At 35.2% G+C, this 19,735-nt stretch overlaps 1 protein-coding gene across 6 annotated transcripts in view; it reads right to left on the bottom strand.

Moving 5' to 3' along the window:
* Positions 1-2,536: 2,536 nt before the first annotated feature.
* Positions 2,537-19,735, bottom strand: part of TEX15 (testis expressed 15, meiosis and synapsis associated) — an 84,681-nt gene continuing 67,482 nt past the window's right edge. For all 6 annotated transcript variants that reach the window (XM_082374899.1, XM_082374902.1, XM_082374900.1 and 3 more), the window contains 4 exons: positions 11,707-19,082; positions 9,810-9,868; positions 6,089-6,415; positions 2,537-3,764 (listed from right to left, as the gene is read on the bottom strand). In XM_082374899.1, coding sequence (XP_082231025.1) covers positions 6,091-6,415; positions 9,810-9,868; positions 11,707-19,082 — 7,760 coding nt within the window. In that variant the 3' untranslated portion in view covers positions 2,537-3,764; positions 6,089-6,090. The remainder of the gene's footprint in view (positions 3,765-6,088; positions 6,416-9,809; positions 9,869-11,706; positions 19,083-19,735) is intronic.

The raw sequence follows: 19,735 nt of genomic DNA, 5'->3' as shown, positions 1-19,735 counted from the left end.
CTTTATGTTATATTCTCGTATGTGTTTCCTCCATCCAAAGACCTTATTCTCACCTTTCCAGCATGTATAACTCAAACAGATTTTCAAGACTCACCTTAGGGTTGTCTTACTCATAAAAAGTGTTCCTAAATCCAGTAGGATTAATTATATGATTAATTATACGGTAATCCTCTTAAGACCTGTACACCAAGCACTAGCATCTATCACACCTCACTTTATTTTCACGGTTGGTTTCTTGCATGCCTCTCTCACTCTACACAGACCTTTCAAGCGAGAAGTGTCTCATTGATTTTTCAATTCCAAACGTCCAATCATACAGCTAAGCCCAGCAACAACAGAATGTGCTCCATAAACATTTGTTGTTTGTAACTTGGTACTGTATCTACATTGAATGGAATGGATTTTCACTTTTGACTTTATGAAAGTAAACAAACTACTGTCATTCTCACCCTCAAATCTTTCTTTGGGTTTTTTTGACTTTGACTTGTATCCAAAAGAAACACTTATGATGAAATATCATTCATTAACAGATTATTTTTACTTTGTCATTTGATGGATATCAGTAGATGGTTAGAGGAAAAATTTTTTCATTATTGCAGGTTCCTGGGCCAAGAAACCCAGAAGGCAGGGTAAGAAAATTAGTTTTTAGTCTGACTTAATGTTTTGCCCTGAAAAATTGGTGGAAGACCACAAAAGTAACCTAGCTGACTCAGCAGGTTCTATGCGTGCATTTTTCAATAGATGGCATGTTTGAAACATTTTTTCATGGTTGACCTGTAAGAAAGGTTAAGAGAATCTTCTCATTGGGGAAATGGAAGTACAGCCTTACATTTGGCTAGATTCAGAACTCAAGTTTTAGAGGCACTTTTACATTATGCATATTAACAGAAGGCAGACTGATATAACTAAAATATATGAATATGAAAGTTAGTTTGATTACCTCATCAAAAAGGCTCCCCTGAACATCTCAGCTTACGGATCATCCAGTAATTCTCTATTACTTTGTTTTGTTTTGTGTATGTCACTTCTCACGATGTGAAATAAACTACTGTACTTAAATATTTATTACTTGCCTCTCTTGACTGGAATGAGAACGGCACGAGGGCAGGGACTTTGGCTTGTCCTATGAAACTCTGGGCAGGAATGAAGTTTGTCAGAGTCAGGGGAAAGGAAGGAATGAGATGAAGGTGGAAGCCGCTGGAGTGGATGGAGTGTCCCAGCAGTTTATTTAATCAAATTCAGTTCTTTGTGGACTCTTTTTCTTATAATGAGTATACGTATAAACAAAAGATTATCCGTATGTTATTTGCTCATTAGTCAAGAAACACAAAAGGAGAAAAAAAAAAAACCCTGAAACTAGAAGGACTAGAAGGAATTCAGCTTATTCAGATAATTCTTCAAGTTCCAAAACAATAATATTTACAGACAAGCAGGTATTTTTAAAAATAACGTTCACTCAAATTTTAATTTGTTCTTTTTTTTTTATTTTTAGAACCAAGACACATACTTGAGGGGAAAAAACACTCCATTTTCCGACATTCCGTTTCAAAGTGCAGATTTTAAAATGTAACTAAATATTTACAAGGTTTTTTTTTCATTATCTTTCTTTCAAGAAAATAAAACTCACGAAATAAAAACATCACAAAGACAATATCAACAGAATCTGCAAGTTGTTTAAAGAAAGCATCCTTAATTAGAATATTTAACTTTCGGTTTACCTAATAGAAACATTGTTAATACTAAACCTGTAACATCTTTCCATAACCAAACATAAAACAAACGGCTGAGGCAAAGTCATTCTTTGAATAACAGTTGATATTACTGCTTTAATACCTGTTCAGGAGTTCTGATTTTTACAGAATATTTCCAAATAAAACAACTATCTGTACAAAAAAATGTTATTTTGATATTGCTTTAATTCTGTAGTATTTTTTCTAATTCCTGTTTTGTTCAGTTGCAGTTCTTTGCTTGACTTTCCCCTTTTAAGATCTGTTTGTTAGAGAAGAACTCTCAAGTACTCTGGACTCCATCCTATTTGGTTAATGTGATTAATGAGGCTTATCCTGGGGGATCTTAGTGTTTTTCTAAATTGAAAAATTAGCTACTCTATAATAAATGCGGCTGAATCACACTCTCTTTGGATGCCTGTACTAGATAACATAAAAAGTTTGCTAACACAAAAAGGCTGCGAAAACACTGAAGCTTTGCTACCTAGCTGTTTAGATTTAGTCAATGCAAAATCTCTTATCACATTTTAGGGCCCACTAGCACTTGAGAATCTATCCAGTTGTGAGGGATCTTTCTGACTTGGATCTTACAGAAACCAGGAATGGTTGCTGGTGGGCAGAGAGGTTGCTGAAGACCACGGTTACACACTACAGCCCTGTTGTTTAATGATGATTATTACTGACACTTCTTACTTTCGTGAAATGTTGAAAAGGAAAAAAAAAATCTATGATCACAGCATTAAAAAACTTGTATTTGTGCTGCATTATTCTTATTATTTTTTTAAATTTTAATTTATTATTTATTTATGTATCTATTCATGGCTGTGTTGGGTCTTCATTTCTGTGCAAGGGCTTTCTCTAGTTGCGGCAAGTGGGGGCCACTCTTCATCGCGGTGCGCGGGCTTCTCACCATCGCGGCCTCTCTTGTTGCGGAGCACAGGCTCCAGACGCGCAGGCTCAGTGGTTGTGGCTCACGGGCCTAGTTGCTCCGCGGCATGTGGGATCTTCCCAGACCAGGGCTCGAACCCGTGTCCCCTGTATTGGCAGGCAGATTCTCAACCACTGCACCACCAGGGAAGCCCTGCATTATTGAAATTACTGAGATACAACTAAACTAATGGCATAAGCTAAAGACATTATTCCCTATTATTTGCTATAAAATCACTAAAAGAACCGTTTAAATTGTAAAATACAAATATAAAAGAAATAATCTTGTGGAAAGGGCCCTTATGGAAAAAGGTGTTAAAAGTGCTTTAATTTCAATATAATGATCTAAAACTGCTTCAAACATAAATATTTTAAAAATCTCTACTCAAGGACAAACACTGAAAATATGTAAACCTAGTTCTCTATTAAAATATATTTTGCAAGTAAAAATTAGAAATTATTGAAGTTAAAGGAATTTGTCACATTAAACACAGAATGGTAAATTACATAAAGTGTCAGGAATTATAAAATTATTGGTTTAATGATCAATCTAAGTAAAAAAAAAATCCTACTTTAATCTAAGTCAAATGGCACAACACTACCATAAACAATGAATCAAAAAATATCAGAGACAAAAATCTTGTTTTGAAGATTTTACTACTATTGCTTACCCTTAATCATATTAAATGTTACATTTACTCTCCTTATTCCATTAGAATAATCCCAAAGAAAATCTTTATATAACTTTAATAGCTGTGATAGCAACATTTCAAAAAATAAATTTCACAGTATTGTTAATGTTTTTGAAGGCTAGGTAGGTACTGAAAAATAGCCTAGTACAGAGTCGCTAAAATAATCGCATGGAAATTATTTTGGTATTTTAGATGTCAGAAATTGATTTCCTATTGCATTATATGATACACTTTTGCATCTAAACATTTTATCAAGGGCTATAAGGTTTATAATTTACCACATTTACATTTATCTTTAAATGTTAAAATAAAAAAATATGTAAGTAAAAAATACTTGGAAAAACTTGTAAACCTCTTTTCAGTAGACAAAAGAACTATCTTCAATGTCCTGGCTGAAAGGGTTCTTGATACCATGGAACTGAAAGAAAACAAAAAGCACAAAGATTTGAGATGAATTAATGAAGCAGACGGATGGTACGTAATAGGATAGTGGAAAGAACCCAGTTAAGTTAGAGCCAAAGAGATCAGAGTTCAAACTGTACATCTGCTCTTTACTAGCCATGGGATCCCAAGAAACTTAATAGTATTGCAGTATTTAAGGCTCTCCAAAGAGTAGTTTCCTCATCTGTAAAAGAGCAATCACATCCCTGCATCTCTCTCACGTATCTTGTGAGAATTAAACGGAATAAAGGATGTAATGTGGCCCGCACACAGGGCTCTCTCAGCCCTTCCTTTAGTTCCATTATGGTGCTGAATACAAGTATCATGAGCACAACAGTAGGAAGTGGGTCACAGGGATTTTCACGTCTTCAGAAGGATGTAGTTCGTTGTAATACAACCAAAGAAATAACAATTAAAATTTTTGAGAATCAAAGCTGGATTTGATTCCAGATAGCTTTCTTAGCATCACAAACAGCTTAATTATTAAGAGCACAAGAAAGCTCAAACCATGAGACCTTTATGAAACAATTTCATTCAAGATTTCCTATTTCAAAAATTAAAATGTCTTTAATTTGTAGGTTTGCCACATCTACTATGCTTGGTGTGTTTATCATTACAGCAGCTACAGCAATTTATTAATCAAAAAGGAAAAAGCAGTCATATACCCTGCCCCCGCTTTCTCTCCTCCTTTATAGTTTTTCTTCAGGCTATGATTTAGCTGAAAATTTTCCAGTCCTGTTTAAACTCATTTAGTGGGGCAGGGAGGGGAGGAAAGGATACATAGATAATTATACCACCACAAAATACTCATATGTGAGAAATGCACACAAAAATACTGTGGAAGTAGAAGAGGCATTCTCACATGAGAGAACAGTAAGAAGTTCAATGTGGCTTGAATACAGAGGTGGAAGTGGTGGGAAATGAGCCTGTCTATGCAGGGCTGTCAAGGGCCCTGTGTTCCAAGCAAAAGTATTTGAATTTTATCCCATAGGTTATAGGGCACCAGTGGCAACTCCAATGTAGAGATGCTGCTGTCAATAGGTTTCTTAATTAGAAATAGAACTATACTAACAGCCTGCTTCTTGTCCAATTCAGACTAAGGAATTAATTAATTCAATTAATTTTTTCTACTTATTAGTTTGTAAGATAACCCAGGACTGAGAAAGAACTTTTTAAAAAATACAATTCAGCACATTTATTGAACTCTCTAAATATTTTAATGAATACAAAACCTTGGTTTTAATAGGTTTTCTTCCTTCTTTTATATTGCAGTTAGCACCAAGTTGAGGCAAAAAGCCAAATCAAAGCTTTAAAAATATTTTTTGGCTGAAATTGCATGTGGTATTTTTCACCTTATATATCTACAGACACACACAACCTACAAAACTGATTTTCCTTGAGAAACAACTTTTCAATTTAAAGAAATTCCTTGCATTTCTCTGTTTTAAGACATTAAGAGATGATTAAATTTATACGCAGTACATTTTACCTCTGATGGTAGACTATTTGGGTGCTAATGTAGTTTTTGCAGAATTATTAATAACTGTTTTAAAATTTTGCTTTAACTATGGTAAATATACATGTCAATTAAATTAAAAATTATATTCTAATCATGATATTCTATAAACAGAATTGTTTCAGAGAAAAAATTTCAAGTCCCCGTGGCAAACTACCAAGTTGTTCTACTAACACATTTCAATTAACTCCATTCACTTATGCCAAGATACTATATTAAAATACTGTTATTAGATACTATATTATCTGATTGAAGTTCCTTTTTTCCACATATTTACTCTATTTTTTTCCTTCATTTATCAAAAAATGTATGTTCACAATAGGAAATCTAGAAAATAATGAACAACACTCTCCACAAACTCCAAATTTTATCACTCACAGGGAGACAAGTTAAAATGTTAGTGTACTTTATTTCCGTATCTCTATGCATTTCTTTATTTACGTAAGTAAATTTATACAATATAGTTTTAAAAATTGTCATTAAAAACTTTTATAAACTCTTCAATGGTTGCATATTTCAATAACTATAATTTACTTAACTATTATTCCTTGAAGTTGGGTTTTATTGAAGGACATATTTAGTGATATTACCAATTCTTTTTTTCTCAGTCTTTGACAACTAGTTTTCCACTGACAATGTAATTCAACTCTGCCTGATTTTAAACAATTCTACAAGTCTACACAGAAAAATGTGCCATCTATCACCACTTGTTGTAAATTCCACTAACATAAATGTACAAAGATAAAAGTGAAAACTCTACGAAGTACTAAACTTGTGAAACTCACCGTTAAGTCCAAGGAACTTCTGGAAGCACACCCAAATCAGGAGAGCAAGGGTATGCAGCGACCGGTTGATGGGAAACATACTGTGAAAAAATTGGCTGCTGAAAATTGTAAACAGGCATTTGAGATGGAAAATGTCCACTCACTGGCACAAAGTCATTTGCTTGTCGTTCCCCAGCAAAGTAACCAAAATATTGAGAGTACAACAGATTAGAATGTGTATTTTGAACAGTACTTGTAACTGCAGTCAACATTCCGAAAGGAGGTGGCTGTACTTCATAGGATGTTATTCCCTGGTATGTCTGGGTAATGGAACTCCCATTGCTGCTGCTGTAACGATAAACACACCAAGCAAAGTAAGGATATGAAGTTCCAAATGACTGCTCAGAAGAATTATATACTGGGGCACATGCAGACTGTGGAATTTCATTCCAATATGTGGCAGCATTGAGTTAAAACTTTTGAATTCTATTGTTCAGAAAAAGAGTATTCTACTGTTTGATTCACATTAAGGGTCATGTTCTCAGATGCTTCAACAGGTGTAGTATTGGAACTCAATGTACCCTTCCTATATTTTTCTTTTGACACAGTTTTTGCAGGTTGTGTTTTATTTGCAGAACAGGAATTTTGTTCTGGATACGTATGGGTTCTGGAGAACTGGTGCATGTAGAATTTTTAATGGATGAATTTAATATTTCATTATCTTGAGGTTCAAAGTCAGTGTCATTCATTTCTAAATTGGCATCGATATTCCTCACAAAATAGAAAATAGGCTTTGAGAGCACTAATGCATTAGGCAGAAGAGAAGCATCAGTTTCTGGTTTTATGTCTGAGGGACAAGATTTCTCTGCAGGATCTGAGGAATTCTTAAGAAATTTCTGAGAAGGTATCTCCTGGTCTTTTGAAAATGTGCCATCTACGCATTTTTGGTCAAAAATTGCCAAAGGAGAACAATCTTAGCACTTTTTGTTTCAGCAACACTAAAATTTACATTTCTTTCCTTCATGTTATTTAAGTTTCCCTGTTGTCCACTGAAATCTTCTGAAGTAGCAGATGAAATATTAGTTAAATCTATTTTGCCCTTTAACTTTGACATACAAGTGTCTTTTAGGTTCTTTAAAGGTAAAAGTGAGCCAGGTAGTGATCGCTGAATTTCAACTTTTTTTGGAGAGACATGGTTTCTTTTCAGATTGTCAGATGAACTTGGTCCTATATCATTTTCACTTTCGGGATGAGATCTCACAGTCCTATTAAGTGTAACACACATACAAACAACTTTAAATACAGAGAGTCACAAAATTTCAATATAAATATATATTTGAAAATTTTATTTAGGAAAAGAATTCTTAAGATTCACATTTTCCTCTTTGTATTGGCACTATACAAGAAACATATTTCTCCAGTTTTCCTCCCTTGGTTTGAATTTAGATACTTTTCTTGCTGAAGGTGATATATTCCACATTTCAAATATATTTCCAATACATCTGAAAATACAGAGTGCTGTCAATATTCTAATAAATTATTTTATGCTTTGGACACTCCCTGATTTCAATTTTTTTGCAGTAGTTTCTAATTCATATACCTCCAACCTATTGACAATCTTCTTTACTTGCAAATGGCCATATATAGCTGGTGAAACCACTAGCTGTGATCCCTACCCCCAAAAGACTATCTTGTCACAAAGTACTGAGATATTTTGTCTGTTCAAGGTCGAGAATAGGAAAAGCAGACTTCCAAAATTTCTTGCCAAGGGAATATCCTTGGCATTCCTATCTAAATTTAGACAGTCTCAATCAGGGTGAAGGAAGCATTCATTATTGAGGGTCTAGAGCCAGACAGTTAATACAAGTCTCCAGGGCAATTATATTTTTTTGGTGTCTCATCAAATTCTTCGAATTAAAAGTGGAAAAGAACATGTTGAAAGAAGAAAGTAACCATTCCTCCACAGTCGAGAAAAATTAATCTTTGGCCTGGAATTTGTATATCCCACTCATGAAACTAAAAGCCCCTATTTTACTTAATCCAGCCTCCTTAAAAGGCACTTAAATGACAACCTACATCATCATCCAACCCAATATAATACTTTGACAGTTTACAGAAAGGACAATTTTGACTCTATCACATTTCCAATGATGTTTCAGTGATGTCTCAACCTTATAGATTGACAGCTGCCTGTATGATCTGTCCTTTTACCCACTCTCTTAGAGGATGTTCTTCCATGACCATGGCACCTTATATTAACCTTATATTAGAATTCATTTTCCTGCTAAGTGAGGCACAGTTTGATTCTTTGAGCAGCAAATACTACCTATACTTACAAAACTTAGTTTTGTAAACTAATTAAAACAAATCATCTTAGTTACAAAACTAAGATGATTACAGAACTGGTTTACGTTATGCCTCTGATAGCCTATTCATCCTTATGCCACTACACAATTATTTAAAGAGTCATCTGTGCCAGGAAAAAGATTCTAGAAATGTAGTAAATTAAAGATCATATTTAATTTTTTAAAAAATTAATTATTTATTTTTGGCTGTGTTGGGTCTTCGTTGCTGCGCACGGGCTTTCTCTAGTTGTGGCAAGCGGGGGCTACTCTTCGTTGTGGTGCGCGGGCTTCTCCCTGTGGTGGCTTCTCTTGTTGCGGAGCATGGGCTCTAGGCGCACGGGCTTCAGTAGTTGTGGCTCGCAGGCTCTAGAGCGCAGGCTTAGTAGTTGTGGCGCACGGGCTTAGTTGCTCTGCGGCATGTGGGATCTTCCCGGACCAGGGCTTCCCGAACCTGTGTCCCCTGCATTGGCAGGTGGATTCTTAACCACTGTGCCACCAGGGAAGCCCTAAAGATTATATTTAGAGAAGTAAAACCAAATAAGACAGAAATGAGAATGCTTATCTTCTTTTAGTTCATATTATTCATTTTCCTTCATAGGATGGAAAAAAGATGGTAAAAAATGAAGCTTGTCATAAACTGAAAATCTTACAGAGTTGAATGAAACAAGAGATGGTCAACAAGTCCAGTGGTGCCACTTCATGTCAAAATGAGAAAAACATAAATAAGGTAGTGGGTTTTTAATAAAAATAACTAATTCAAAAAGAATTTAAAGAACTAGCCTTTATTCTGAAATCATATCCTTTCTATATTGTGGTGTTAACACATCCTTTCATGAAACAGTAGTATACTTATAATATGTGAGTGTGTTTGACTAAGCTCCCACTTAGGAATGTAACTTGTCAATTTTTATCTTGTTAGCCAGTCTTGAAATTTGACAGGTCTATAAAATCCACAAGTTTAAAAAAATCTAATCACTTGCCCCATTCTACACCCTTTTTAGTAATAAGCCAGTCACTAAGCCCCATCAATTCATTAAATAATGTCTGTCAAATATGACTTTCACCTTCTTATTCTGTAAAGTGTCACTCTTTTCTAAGCCCTGGCTGACTTACTACTTTTAACTATACTTAGAATCTCCTTACCCTTTAAATCACTGTGAAAACGCATTTCACGGGATATTACCTTTCAATCCTTACAGAATGAAATTCAAACTCCTTAGGCCTTACCTAAGACACTGCATAATCTGAACCTTCTTCTCCCTCCTTAGCTAACTCTTCTCCCCTAAGTTACATATATAACCCAACAGAGGAAATAAATAAAGGTTTTAGTCTTGTTCCTTAATATGTGCTCAATTTTGTTTAGTTTTTCTTCAGACAGGGCTGATGGCAACTCCTACCTTGGATGCTTGAATGTTGCCTTTTCTCTGTTGATCTTCGTGACATCTTTCATGCTAACCTATGTTTAAAAAATACAGAGAAAACCTACATTGTTGATCGTTTAAAGTATAATATTTATTATTTTACTTTTCAGACATTAGCAATTGCTTGTTCTGTCATCATCTAAAATACACTGTCTGAAACTATATTCATTAATGATCCTCTCCTTCAAAACTCAGTGACTCTGCTGGACTTCCCATATTTCATAAATGTTTGGAGAAACTTTTAAAAAAGCAATCTGCAACATTCTTTTTACCCACATTTTACAACACGTCTATTTATGACTGCTTCTTATTTTATGCCCTTTTTAATCAACCAGTCACTCAGCGCCACTGTTAAGTAATGTCTGTCAAGTATGGATTTTCCTTTCCTATTCTGTAAAACAGCACCTTTTTCTAAGACCCAGATGACTTACTACTTCTAACTATACTCAAAATCTCTGCTCTTTAAAATCACTGAAAAAACACAGTTTACAGGACGCTACCCTTCAATACGTACAGAACGAAGTTCACACTCTTCAGGTCTATATTTAGAACATTCTGTTATCTGAAACAATATGCTTCTCCATCTTTAGCTTACTTCTGTCCACTAAGTTAAAATGTTTGTTCCAGACTTAATTTTAAACTCATTTCTCAAATAATGTCAATAAGCATTGTGTCTTTGGTCACATTACTTTCCATAGCTTGGATACCCTCTTCATTTTTTTACCTTCATCTGATAACATTTTTTCCTTTAAGGCAAAGCTTTGATCTGTGTCTTTCTATGAAATCAATGAATAAATCTCTATTTTAAAAAAATTTTGCTTTTCTTCTCTACACTTACAACACCTTTTTAGTAACACCCTCATTTTACTCTTGATGTGGAGTATACAACTTGTGTTGTTCTTGTGTTTTGGAAGTATGTTTATAAACTGGTTGTTAATTAAGCATTTTCCCACAAACACAGTGCAATAAATGATTTGTTTCCTAGTCTCTAGAACTAGAGTTTAACTAACGAATACAATTAGAGTAAGCTGAGAAAGAATCCTACTTTCCATTTTGCGTATAGGTCTCTCTTTCTTCACTTCTGAAATGAGAAATTCTCAAAAAATTTTGAGTAGTCTCCGAGGGTGGAGTAGGGGCAATTATTAATATGGGCTCTGGAGCTAGACTGCCTTGTTTTATATCTAGGCGCTTCTGTTTACTAACTTTGTGACCATAGGAAAGTTATTTAACCTTTCTATGCCTCAGTTTCTGTACTTTTTAATAAGATAATAACAGTGCCTACATCATAAGCATTCTGTGAAGAATAGAAAGAGTTAATGTTTGTACATTCATTAGAACACTGCCAAGTATTTAATAAATGCTATATAAAATTTGTTAAATATAATGTACTTATGCAGGACTAACTCCTTCACAATCGTCTATTTTAAAATATCTGTACTATTTCTCTGTGTGGATGATAATGGTCAAGAACACAGACTCCACTGTCAATTTTTAACATCCACAACATTAAGTATAGCCTCATTATATAGAAGCTACTCAATCAATACTTGGTCACTCGCTTAACTCACATTCATAATAGGGACTTTTCATTCACACCCTTCCAAGAAGTGTTTTCTAAATAAAATAATTAATTTGCAAGTTTAAAAGTAGACATTCGCAAGGTTATCTCTCACATATACAAATCATTCATATCATTTTATAGATAATATGGATTGTTTAATCCAATAGTTCAGTTAGTAAATTCATTTTGCAAGGCAGTATTTAAAGCATTCTCAATTTTTACAATTCTGCAAACTACATACTTGTTTGCTTAAAGAGTAGACTTGTTCTCAAAAAGAATACCTACATAGGTTTCGCTTAAAACATTTGTTACCTTTTGTTTTTTACAACTGGAAACGGTAGTATATTCCTCTTGCTCCTGAGGGTCTTCACATTTGTCTACAGTGAAAGGCCGTTTTTTAGAGGAATTTGAAACGTTTTTCATTATGCACTCTGAAATTGAGGGCACCTTCACACAAGTACTGGACTTGTTGATATTCTTCCTAGGTTCTACATGAATATTCATTTCTTCCTTTCTCTCCAGGTGGAAAGTCTTCTTTCTGTTATGTCGCATTTGGCACAGGATAAAGGAAATGGTTAATTTAGCATCTTTAGCACATATTATCTTCATATGTTCAATAGTTTTCATGACTTTCGTAATATGGGCCATTTTCCCTAAGTCCTTCCGAGGGACAGCCATTACATTTTTGAGCAGGGTGGAAAACTGATTGTAGTTGTATTCTAACTCTGTCACAGTGCTTCCGTAATTTATGGATGCTATACATGGCACAAAGTCAATGTATGTGGAAACGGAATACTTAGACTTCTTTAGAAGTTTTTTTATTTCTGAAAGTTCTTCAAGTTCTCTTGAGAGCAAATGAAGAGCATAGGAGCAATTAACAGCTTCATTATATTTGTAGATAATATCCAGATCTTTCTTAAGTTCAGAAATAGCAGTCTCTATCACTTTCCAAAGACAATCTGTTGAATCATCTTTAAGAAATGAGAAAGAAGTCATTTTTTCTTGGCACTGAACCAGTTCAGGAAGAAGTGACAAATCAAACCAAAGCATACCTCGAAACCTCTGTTTGTCTAGTTTCTTTGCCATTGAGTTTTTAAGAAAGTGAACTGTTTCTGAGAGCATGACAATTTCAATATAGGTTTCAATGGCCGCAGGTTTTAAAATTACTGCCCCATGGTTGTGGTTTTTCACCATGTCCAAAACATTTTCTTGTGTGATAAAAATATTATCCATGTTATCTTCTTGCAGCAACTGAAAGTATTCTTTTAAAATTTCTAAGTGATCGGTACATCTCAAAGTGAGTTCCTGTAGTTTTTTAAAGTCTGCAAATTCAGCTTGATCCAATATTTCACTAATACAACAGATATCTGGATGTGAAAGCAAAGTACTGTTAAACCTAGAGTTTTCTATGCTAATTGTTGCTTTGTTTACTAGAGCATTTGACTTTCTGGAAGCAATCATAGTATTCTCAAGCCCAGTACTGGAAATGCGTTCACTGCTTAAATCTTTAGACAACGTATCACATATCTTCTGCAACTTAGAAAAAGCATGTTGATTCATTTTGAGTAGTATTTCTTTGCTGTTCTTTCCTGAGTATTTTTTGCAGAAAGACTCTCTCTTTTCTTTCCAAACGAGACTTTTTGCAGCATCAAAAAAGATATGTTCCAGACCATAAAGAGATATTTTAATACTTACTGCCTCATTGCTCTTGATAAAATTAACTTTTGAGGAGATCATTTCTATAATAATCCATAGATGGTCTTGTTTCCCTGGACAGGAATCATTTTGGGGAGAGTCCCCATACATACTGATCAGATTTAATGTACTTTTTCTCAAGGATTCTAGGTCTCCTAAACTATCTCCAAAGTTAACTCCACAGGTAAATGGAACAGAAAGAGAAAAGTCAAAGCAATCAGAACAATGTTTCATTATTGCCTCACACTCATTAATCTGTCGTTTGTATTTTAAGAATGTGTAGTATGAACTGTTTTCCCTTTTGGTTTCTTCAAACACTTCAACCAACTGATCATGATAGTTTTGCAACTCACAGAATGCATGATATTTTAACCTGCCTTGAAAAGCAGGATAGAAACTGGATTGTTGTTGAAACCCACGTGGTCTGCCAAGCAGCTCACTGTACAATGTCTCATCATACCAAAGCAAGCTTCGGAATGTTGGCTCACCTCCTAAGAGCCTTGTTTTGTTTTCAATGAACTGAATAGTTTCCATCATCATTTGGAGTTCTACCAAGGAGTCAACAGCACACGGCTTTAATTTGTGTCTGCAGTTATTCCACAGGTTTTGTTCTACCAACAGGTCTCTTGAAATCAAGATTTGTTTAAATGAACATTCTTGTTTTCTTTCAAAAGCTTCAACAAATAAAGGGAGAATATTTTGACAAACTTTAGTTTCTTCCTGTAGAATCTGCAAAGATGATGCTTCATCTGCCCTCTTCAAAATTTGAGCTATCTTAGCTATAGGAGCCAAATTATTAGTTGAACAATGTTCTTCTTTTAATTCATTCATGTATGATGTAGGCATCTTCGGAGGAGGAGAGACGCTGGAGGTTTCAGAGTGGGCATGTAGAAGAGGCATATGATTCATTCCTGTAATGCCTGGTTTGGAATTACAGGCTCTTCCTGAGTGCATTGTGGAGTCAGACTGAGAGTCATGACTAACTTTTCCCTCCTCTTTCTCTCTTTTGTTAAGCTGATTAGAAGCAGTGTTACTCAAAGAGACTGCCTCAGTAGCATCTTTAACGCTTAAATGAGAATCAATCAAGTTGTTTTTAACTGTTTTCTCACTTAAGTAGGAGGATTCTTCTAATGTTTTATTCTTTTGATTTTTGTACTCAGTCTTAACACTTGATCCTTCAGTCATGTTTTTGTGAAATGAATCTTTTGCTTTCTCTGCTTGTTTATCTTTCCACATTTTTCTGTCCTGAATGTCTTTCTTTGCAATACATTTTGGGGAAGAAGAACCCTTTATGTTATCTTTTAAGAGCAAAAAACTATCATTGGAAAATAGTTTCTTCATCATATTGTCCTTACTTTCTTCAGTTACTGATGTGAAATCCAATTCAGAATTCTCAATAACATTTGTTCCATTCCCGTCTATGTGGAAGCAATTACTTGAAGAGCAATGTTCTGTCTTTAGCAGCTCCTTTCCAGCACATCCTCGTTGACAGTGTGGTACAATGGTAGACACTGTTGAAGAATCTACAGCAAAAATGCTCTGTTTATTCAGGTAAGATTGTGAAGATTCTCCCTCACTGTCTGTCACTAGAGTGGCTGATAACAATTGAGGAATACTGTTACACTTTTTGCTTTTTATCAGAGTTAGATTTAATGGGTCCATAAGGAAGTTTTCTGTTATAATGCCTGGTTTGCAGCTCTCATTAGGAGGTGTCCATTTTTCTATAGGAAAATTTACTTCCAGGTTTCTTGTATAACCAGATAAAATAAGGTTATTTGGCTTGTCGATATCAATGTTAAAAACATGCGTCACACTTGATTCTAAGACTGAAATAACTATATCAGTTTTCACCTTTGTGTGGGCTATACAAGTTGCATCATAATTTTTGTCCACGTTAAAATTTACGTTGCTTTCTTTTATGCAAGTTAAAGATACCGAATTCCTTTTACTTATTACTTCATTAGCTTCAGAATTGTTTTCTTTTGTTGTACCCTTAATATTACCATGTGCTGAATGGTTCTTAAGCTTTTCATATTTACTAACGTTAGATAAAAACTCTGCATCGATTTGATTTTCTTTTTTAGTTAGTTTCTCATCTGGGCAGTCTGGGGAAGAGAGACACCCAGTTTTTCTAGAAAAGGGCTGAAGTTCTGATGATCTGGGATTTCTCAAACTGCTAGTGCTATAAGCTGACTCACTTGCACTTTGGGACGTGGAACAGAGGGCTAACTGCGATTCAAGATACTCTTGATCACAATATCCTCTCACGCGAATAGTGGTGGGACTTCTGGAGACACTGGACACACTTTTCTTAGAAAGGCAATTTGTGACTCTCTCTCCACTTGTTTTATAAGACTTGTGGTTTGATACATGAGTTAATGATTTATCAACTTCAAATCCCAAAGCCCTGTTCTTTCCAGGTTTGTTGTATTTTTTTTTTGACAAAAATTGCTTAGTGGAGTAATATCTTCTTTCAGACACAGAACTATAACCTTGAAGGTCACAACTTTCCCAGAAATTATTGCATATTACTGCATATGCTTTTGGTAAAGGGCCCTTTCTTTTTTCTCCCACTTTAGCTATAAGCTGCAAAGACATGTGAACTCTTCTATGAGCTTTTTTTAAGTGAAGAACAGCTCTGTCAAGTTTTCTGGAAAGACATCTGCTTTTGCATAAAGATGCTTCGCTAGTTAGAATATCCAGGACACTCCTAATGTGTTTTTCTGACCGTGAAAAGGTTTCAATTCGTCCTTGGGATAATGAAGAAAAACGTTCCGACGGGTCCTGACTGGTTAGCCTCCTCCTCTTCCCACAAATTTCGTGACGTCTTAAATCTTTACGCGGTATATTCTGGTCCCTAAAAGGTGTATGTGGCTTTCTTTTGCTAATTCTTGATTCTGTGTCCTTTTTACTTCTAGTATCATTACAATCGGTTTTTGACTTTGTAAAGGAACGCCTGCTTTCGTTATTTACTGTTGTGACATTAGAAGGTTCAGTAAGCAAAGGTCCCTTGTTTTGCTTTTCAGACACATGATTCACGTGTGTATTATGACTCAAGTCAAAACAAAGTGAGGTTTCAGATTTACTCACTAGTCCTGATCCTTGCCTTACATTACCAAATTCACCTTCAGATGGATGATGTGAATTTTCACCAGAACACTGGGAATGAATTTCAAATCGTGGAACTTCTTCCTCCTCCTCCTTTATTTCTGATGTTATGGCTTCAGTTCTGTATTTGCAGAAATTATCTTTCAATGCAAGGGGTTCAACAGCAGGACTGAATCCTTGCATAAATACATTAGTAATCCTAACTTCTAGATCAGGAAGTAAAATTGGGTTGAAGAGCTCTGCTTTGTTTTTTGCTGTAGAGAAATAAAAACTACTTTCCTCAGAGCAATGCTGATCGCTATTCTCCCTCCTTGTGGTGCTTTTCAAAATTTCTGTCTCCCCATTAGTGCTTCCTAACAGACCTTCCCAATCGATGCGAGACTTCAGAGCCTCATATGAGGCCCCGAAGTCTTCATAGAGTACATTTCCATGGCTATGAGCGTCCTGTTGAAATAGAAAAGCATTGTCACTCTGTTCTGATCCTACTTCAATCTCATTATCCAATTTGACGCTTTGAAGAACTGAGTTGTCACTTACTGACTGATGAAATGAGTTGTGTAATTGATTTTTATCCATATCTGTTTCACAATCAGAAACCCTATATTTTACTAACAAACCAAAATCTGGACTCTCAGAAGAACAAGTTTCTTTAAACTGGTATCTTAGGTGATCTTCGAGATTTGTGCCTAACACAGGCACTGGAGCATCAGCTATCTGAACTGCAGCATGTGAGGCTATATGCCCTGAAGAACCTGCAATTTTGGGAAATGTTGTGGAAACCAAATGCTCTACAGTCCTTCCAGTATTTTGAATATCTTTTTCTTTTATGGCAGTTACGATATCTTCATTTTCTAATAATGTAGATTCTGTGGACACATATTTTTTTCCCCAAGTCAAATTAAATGTAGTAGAAAATTCTTCAGAACTCAGAATTTCTATGCTATTGTAATCTTTATTCTCCCTCCTTTCATCTACAGTGGTAAAATTTTTGTTTGCATGAAAACTCTGCTTCTCATCTCCATGTATATTCCTTATGTTGTTTTCTGTAGACAAAGCAATGTCTTCCACTTCAGCCTCATTCTGGTTTTCCTTATCATTATCTCTCTGTTCTCTGCAATCAATATTCAGGTGCACATCACTGTTCAACTGTGAATTACAGAACTGAGTGTGATCTTGACCTTTATTGTTAACTTGAGAATTTTCTTTGCAGTCTCTTTCACTGTTCTCTAAGGACACTGGATCATTTCCATTTCTCCTTTTAACACATATATGTTCTCTAGCTATGCTGCAATTTGCATTATGAGCTGTTTTAATGTCATGAGATGAAGTAACAGCCGGCAGTTGTTTGGCCTGGAGAATGTCTTTTGCTTCCTGGAAAGCATCAGTCATAACACTAACACAGTTTTGACCTGGTTTTTCCAATTTCAGTTCCATTAGTTTTTGAGAAATGGTAAAACTTGTATCAATGTTATCTTTGCACTCTAAAGAGTGCTGAGGATGCTTTTGTGGAAGGTTCTCCAGTCTTGGAGTAAGATGATTTTGTATTCCCAATACTAGATGATCTAGCTCATACTTCTCCTCTGTGGTAGATGAGAAAGATTTTGGCTTTTCTAACCCTTGAGTAATTAATATTTGATCACAATTTTCCACCAAATAATGAAGATTCTCATTCTCTTTGTACTCTTGATGCAAAGAAATATAACTATCTACTGGACTGATTTTTGTTTTATTAGTAAAAGAATTATCAACTTCTTTCCATAAATTTTGCTTTTCTTCATGTTTGGAATTGTCTTCTGGCCCAGTGAAGTTTCTCATCTTTCCAATATCTTGAATGTACTCATGTATGCCTTCTTTGCTTTGGAGTGGAAAAAGTGTAGGCATTTGGTGACCAGTCTGATATACAGTTTTAAAATTAGAAGACTGTGATTCTGGAGAGATGTGACTATTACACCCTTTTGTACAAGTATTCACTGATTCGTAAGAGTCATGTGGCTCACTATTTTGTTCAATTAAAAGTGGAATGTTGCTTCTCTGCTGGGATCTCTGAGCTTTTTCTCCACTGTGTTTTTGGGTTTCAACTTCTGAGACTACATTTGGCACACACATTGGGAAGGAAAAATTATCCTGGCTCTTACACTGTTCTGCCATGGTAATTTTATTGGGAGCTGTACAATCATAGGTCTTAGAGCCCATGTTGTGAGCCTGGGTTTGTGAATCATTCAAAGAAATTTTGAAGCAAGGGGCATCCAAATAATTAGTAAGAACAGTCTGATCACCAGGCATAACTTCAGATGACGAGGCAGGATTAGTTGGCATAGATGATAGGTTTATTTCTGAATTAGCAAAATCTAAACTCTTCTCAAATGGCAAAATCTCATTTAAACCTGTAATAGTATTATGTTTTCCCATGCTTTCTTCTCTCTTCATCAGTCTTGGGTCTTTGATGAATTTCGAAGTAATAACTGTGCTTGAGCCAATATTGTTATGAAGGGGAAAAGCAGCAGCCAAATCACTTAAAACATCTTTAAGATGTGTCAAATTTAAGAGGTCACCATTATTAACACTTTCTCTGGTATCACTGGGAATAAATGAAAGACCTGAATCATATGCATGTACTTGAGAAGTGTCTCTACATTCTGCTGAATTGTGCTCCATCTGTCCCCTGTATGCTTCAAGCACAGAAATGTTTTCATTTTGCACATTTCCATAGGAGTTAGAAATATTTGAGTTGTAAGGATTTATCTCTGAATTTAGTGCACTGCATGAACAGTTTTCCTGAACAAATGGATCTATAGGTTTCCCGAAACGCTCAAAGGTGACAGCAGCATCTTTTCCTTTTCCAATTCTTTTGGCCACTGTACAGTTTTTCAGAGACCATGTTCTTTCTGTGGAAATAATAAGAAAATAAGGAAAAACAGGAACAAAAAGTGTTTCTTCAGGCAACTCTATTAATGCAAGTAAACTATGTCATGAGCGGTTTTAACTGAAAGTCCATCAAATAACCTAATGATGATTAAAGTATGTTCTCAGTAGAAAAAGCAAGAAGAGAAGAGGATGAGTAACCGACCAATAAAGTATAAATGACGTAGCATGAAATTCTGCCCTATAGACCCATTATAAGTATTTGCCATAAAAAATTTGAATTTTGACAAATACTAAGAAATAGAAAAATTAAATAGGAATAAAACCATGTTGCTCACAGACTAGGTATTTCTTATATTAATTTCCTACATGCAGATATTTAATAATAGAATCTATATATTGTTAGGTAAAATTGTCTCCCTCCAACTACTGTTACCTTGCTTCTTTTTTTTTTTTAATTATATATTTATTTATTTATTTATGGCTGCATTGGGTCTTCGTTGCTGCATGCGGGCTTTCTCTAGTTGCGGCGAGCGGGGGCTATTCTTCATTGTGGTGCACGGGCCTCTCATTGTGGTGGCTTCTCTTGTTGTGAAGCACAGTCTCTAGGTGTGCGGGCTTCAGTAGTTGTGGCACGTGGGCTTCAGTAGTTGTGGCTTGTGGGCTCTAGAGCGCA

The sequence above is a fragment of the Balaenoptera borealis genome, assembly GCF_965194805.1.
Source record: "Balaenoptera borealis genome assembly, chromosome: 21".
Lineage (NCBI taxonomy): Eukaryota > Metazoa > Chordata > Mammalia > Artiodactyla > Balaenopteridae > Balaenoptera > Balaenoptera borealis.
The sequence above is the reverse complement of the archived record's forward strand: the minus strand, read 5'-3'. Positions and strand labels throughout refer to the sequence as shown.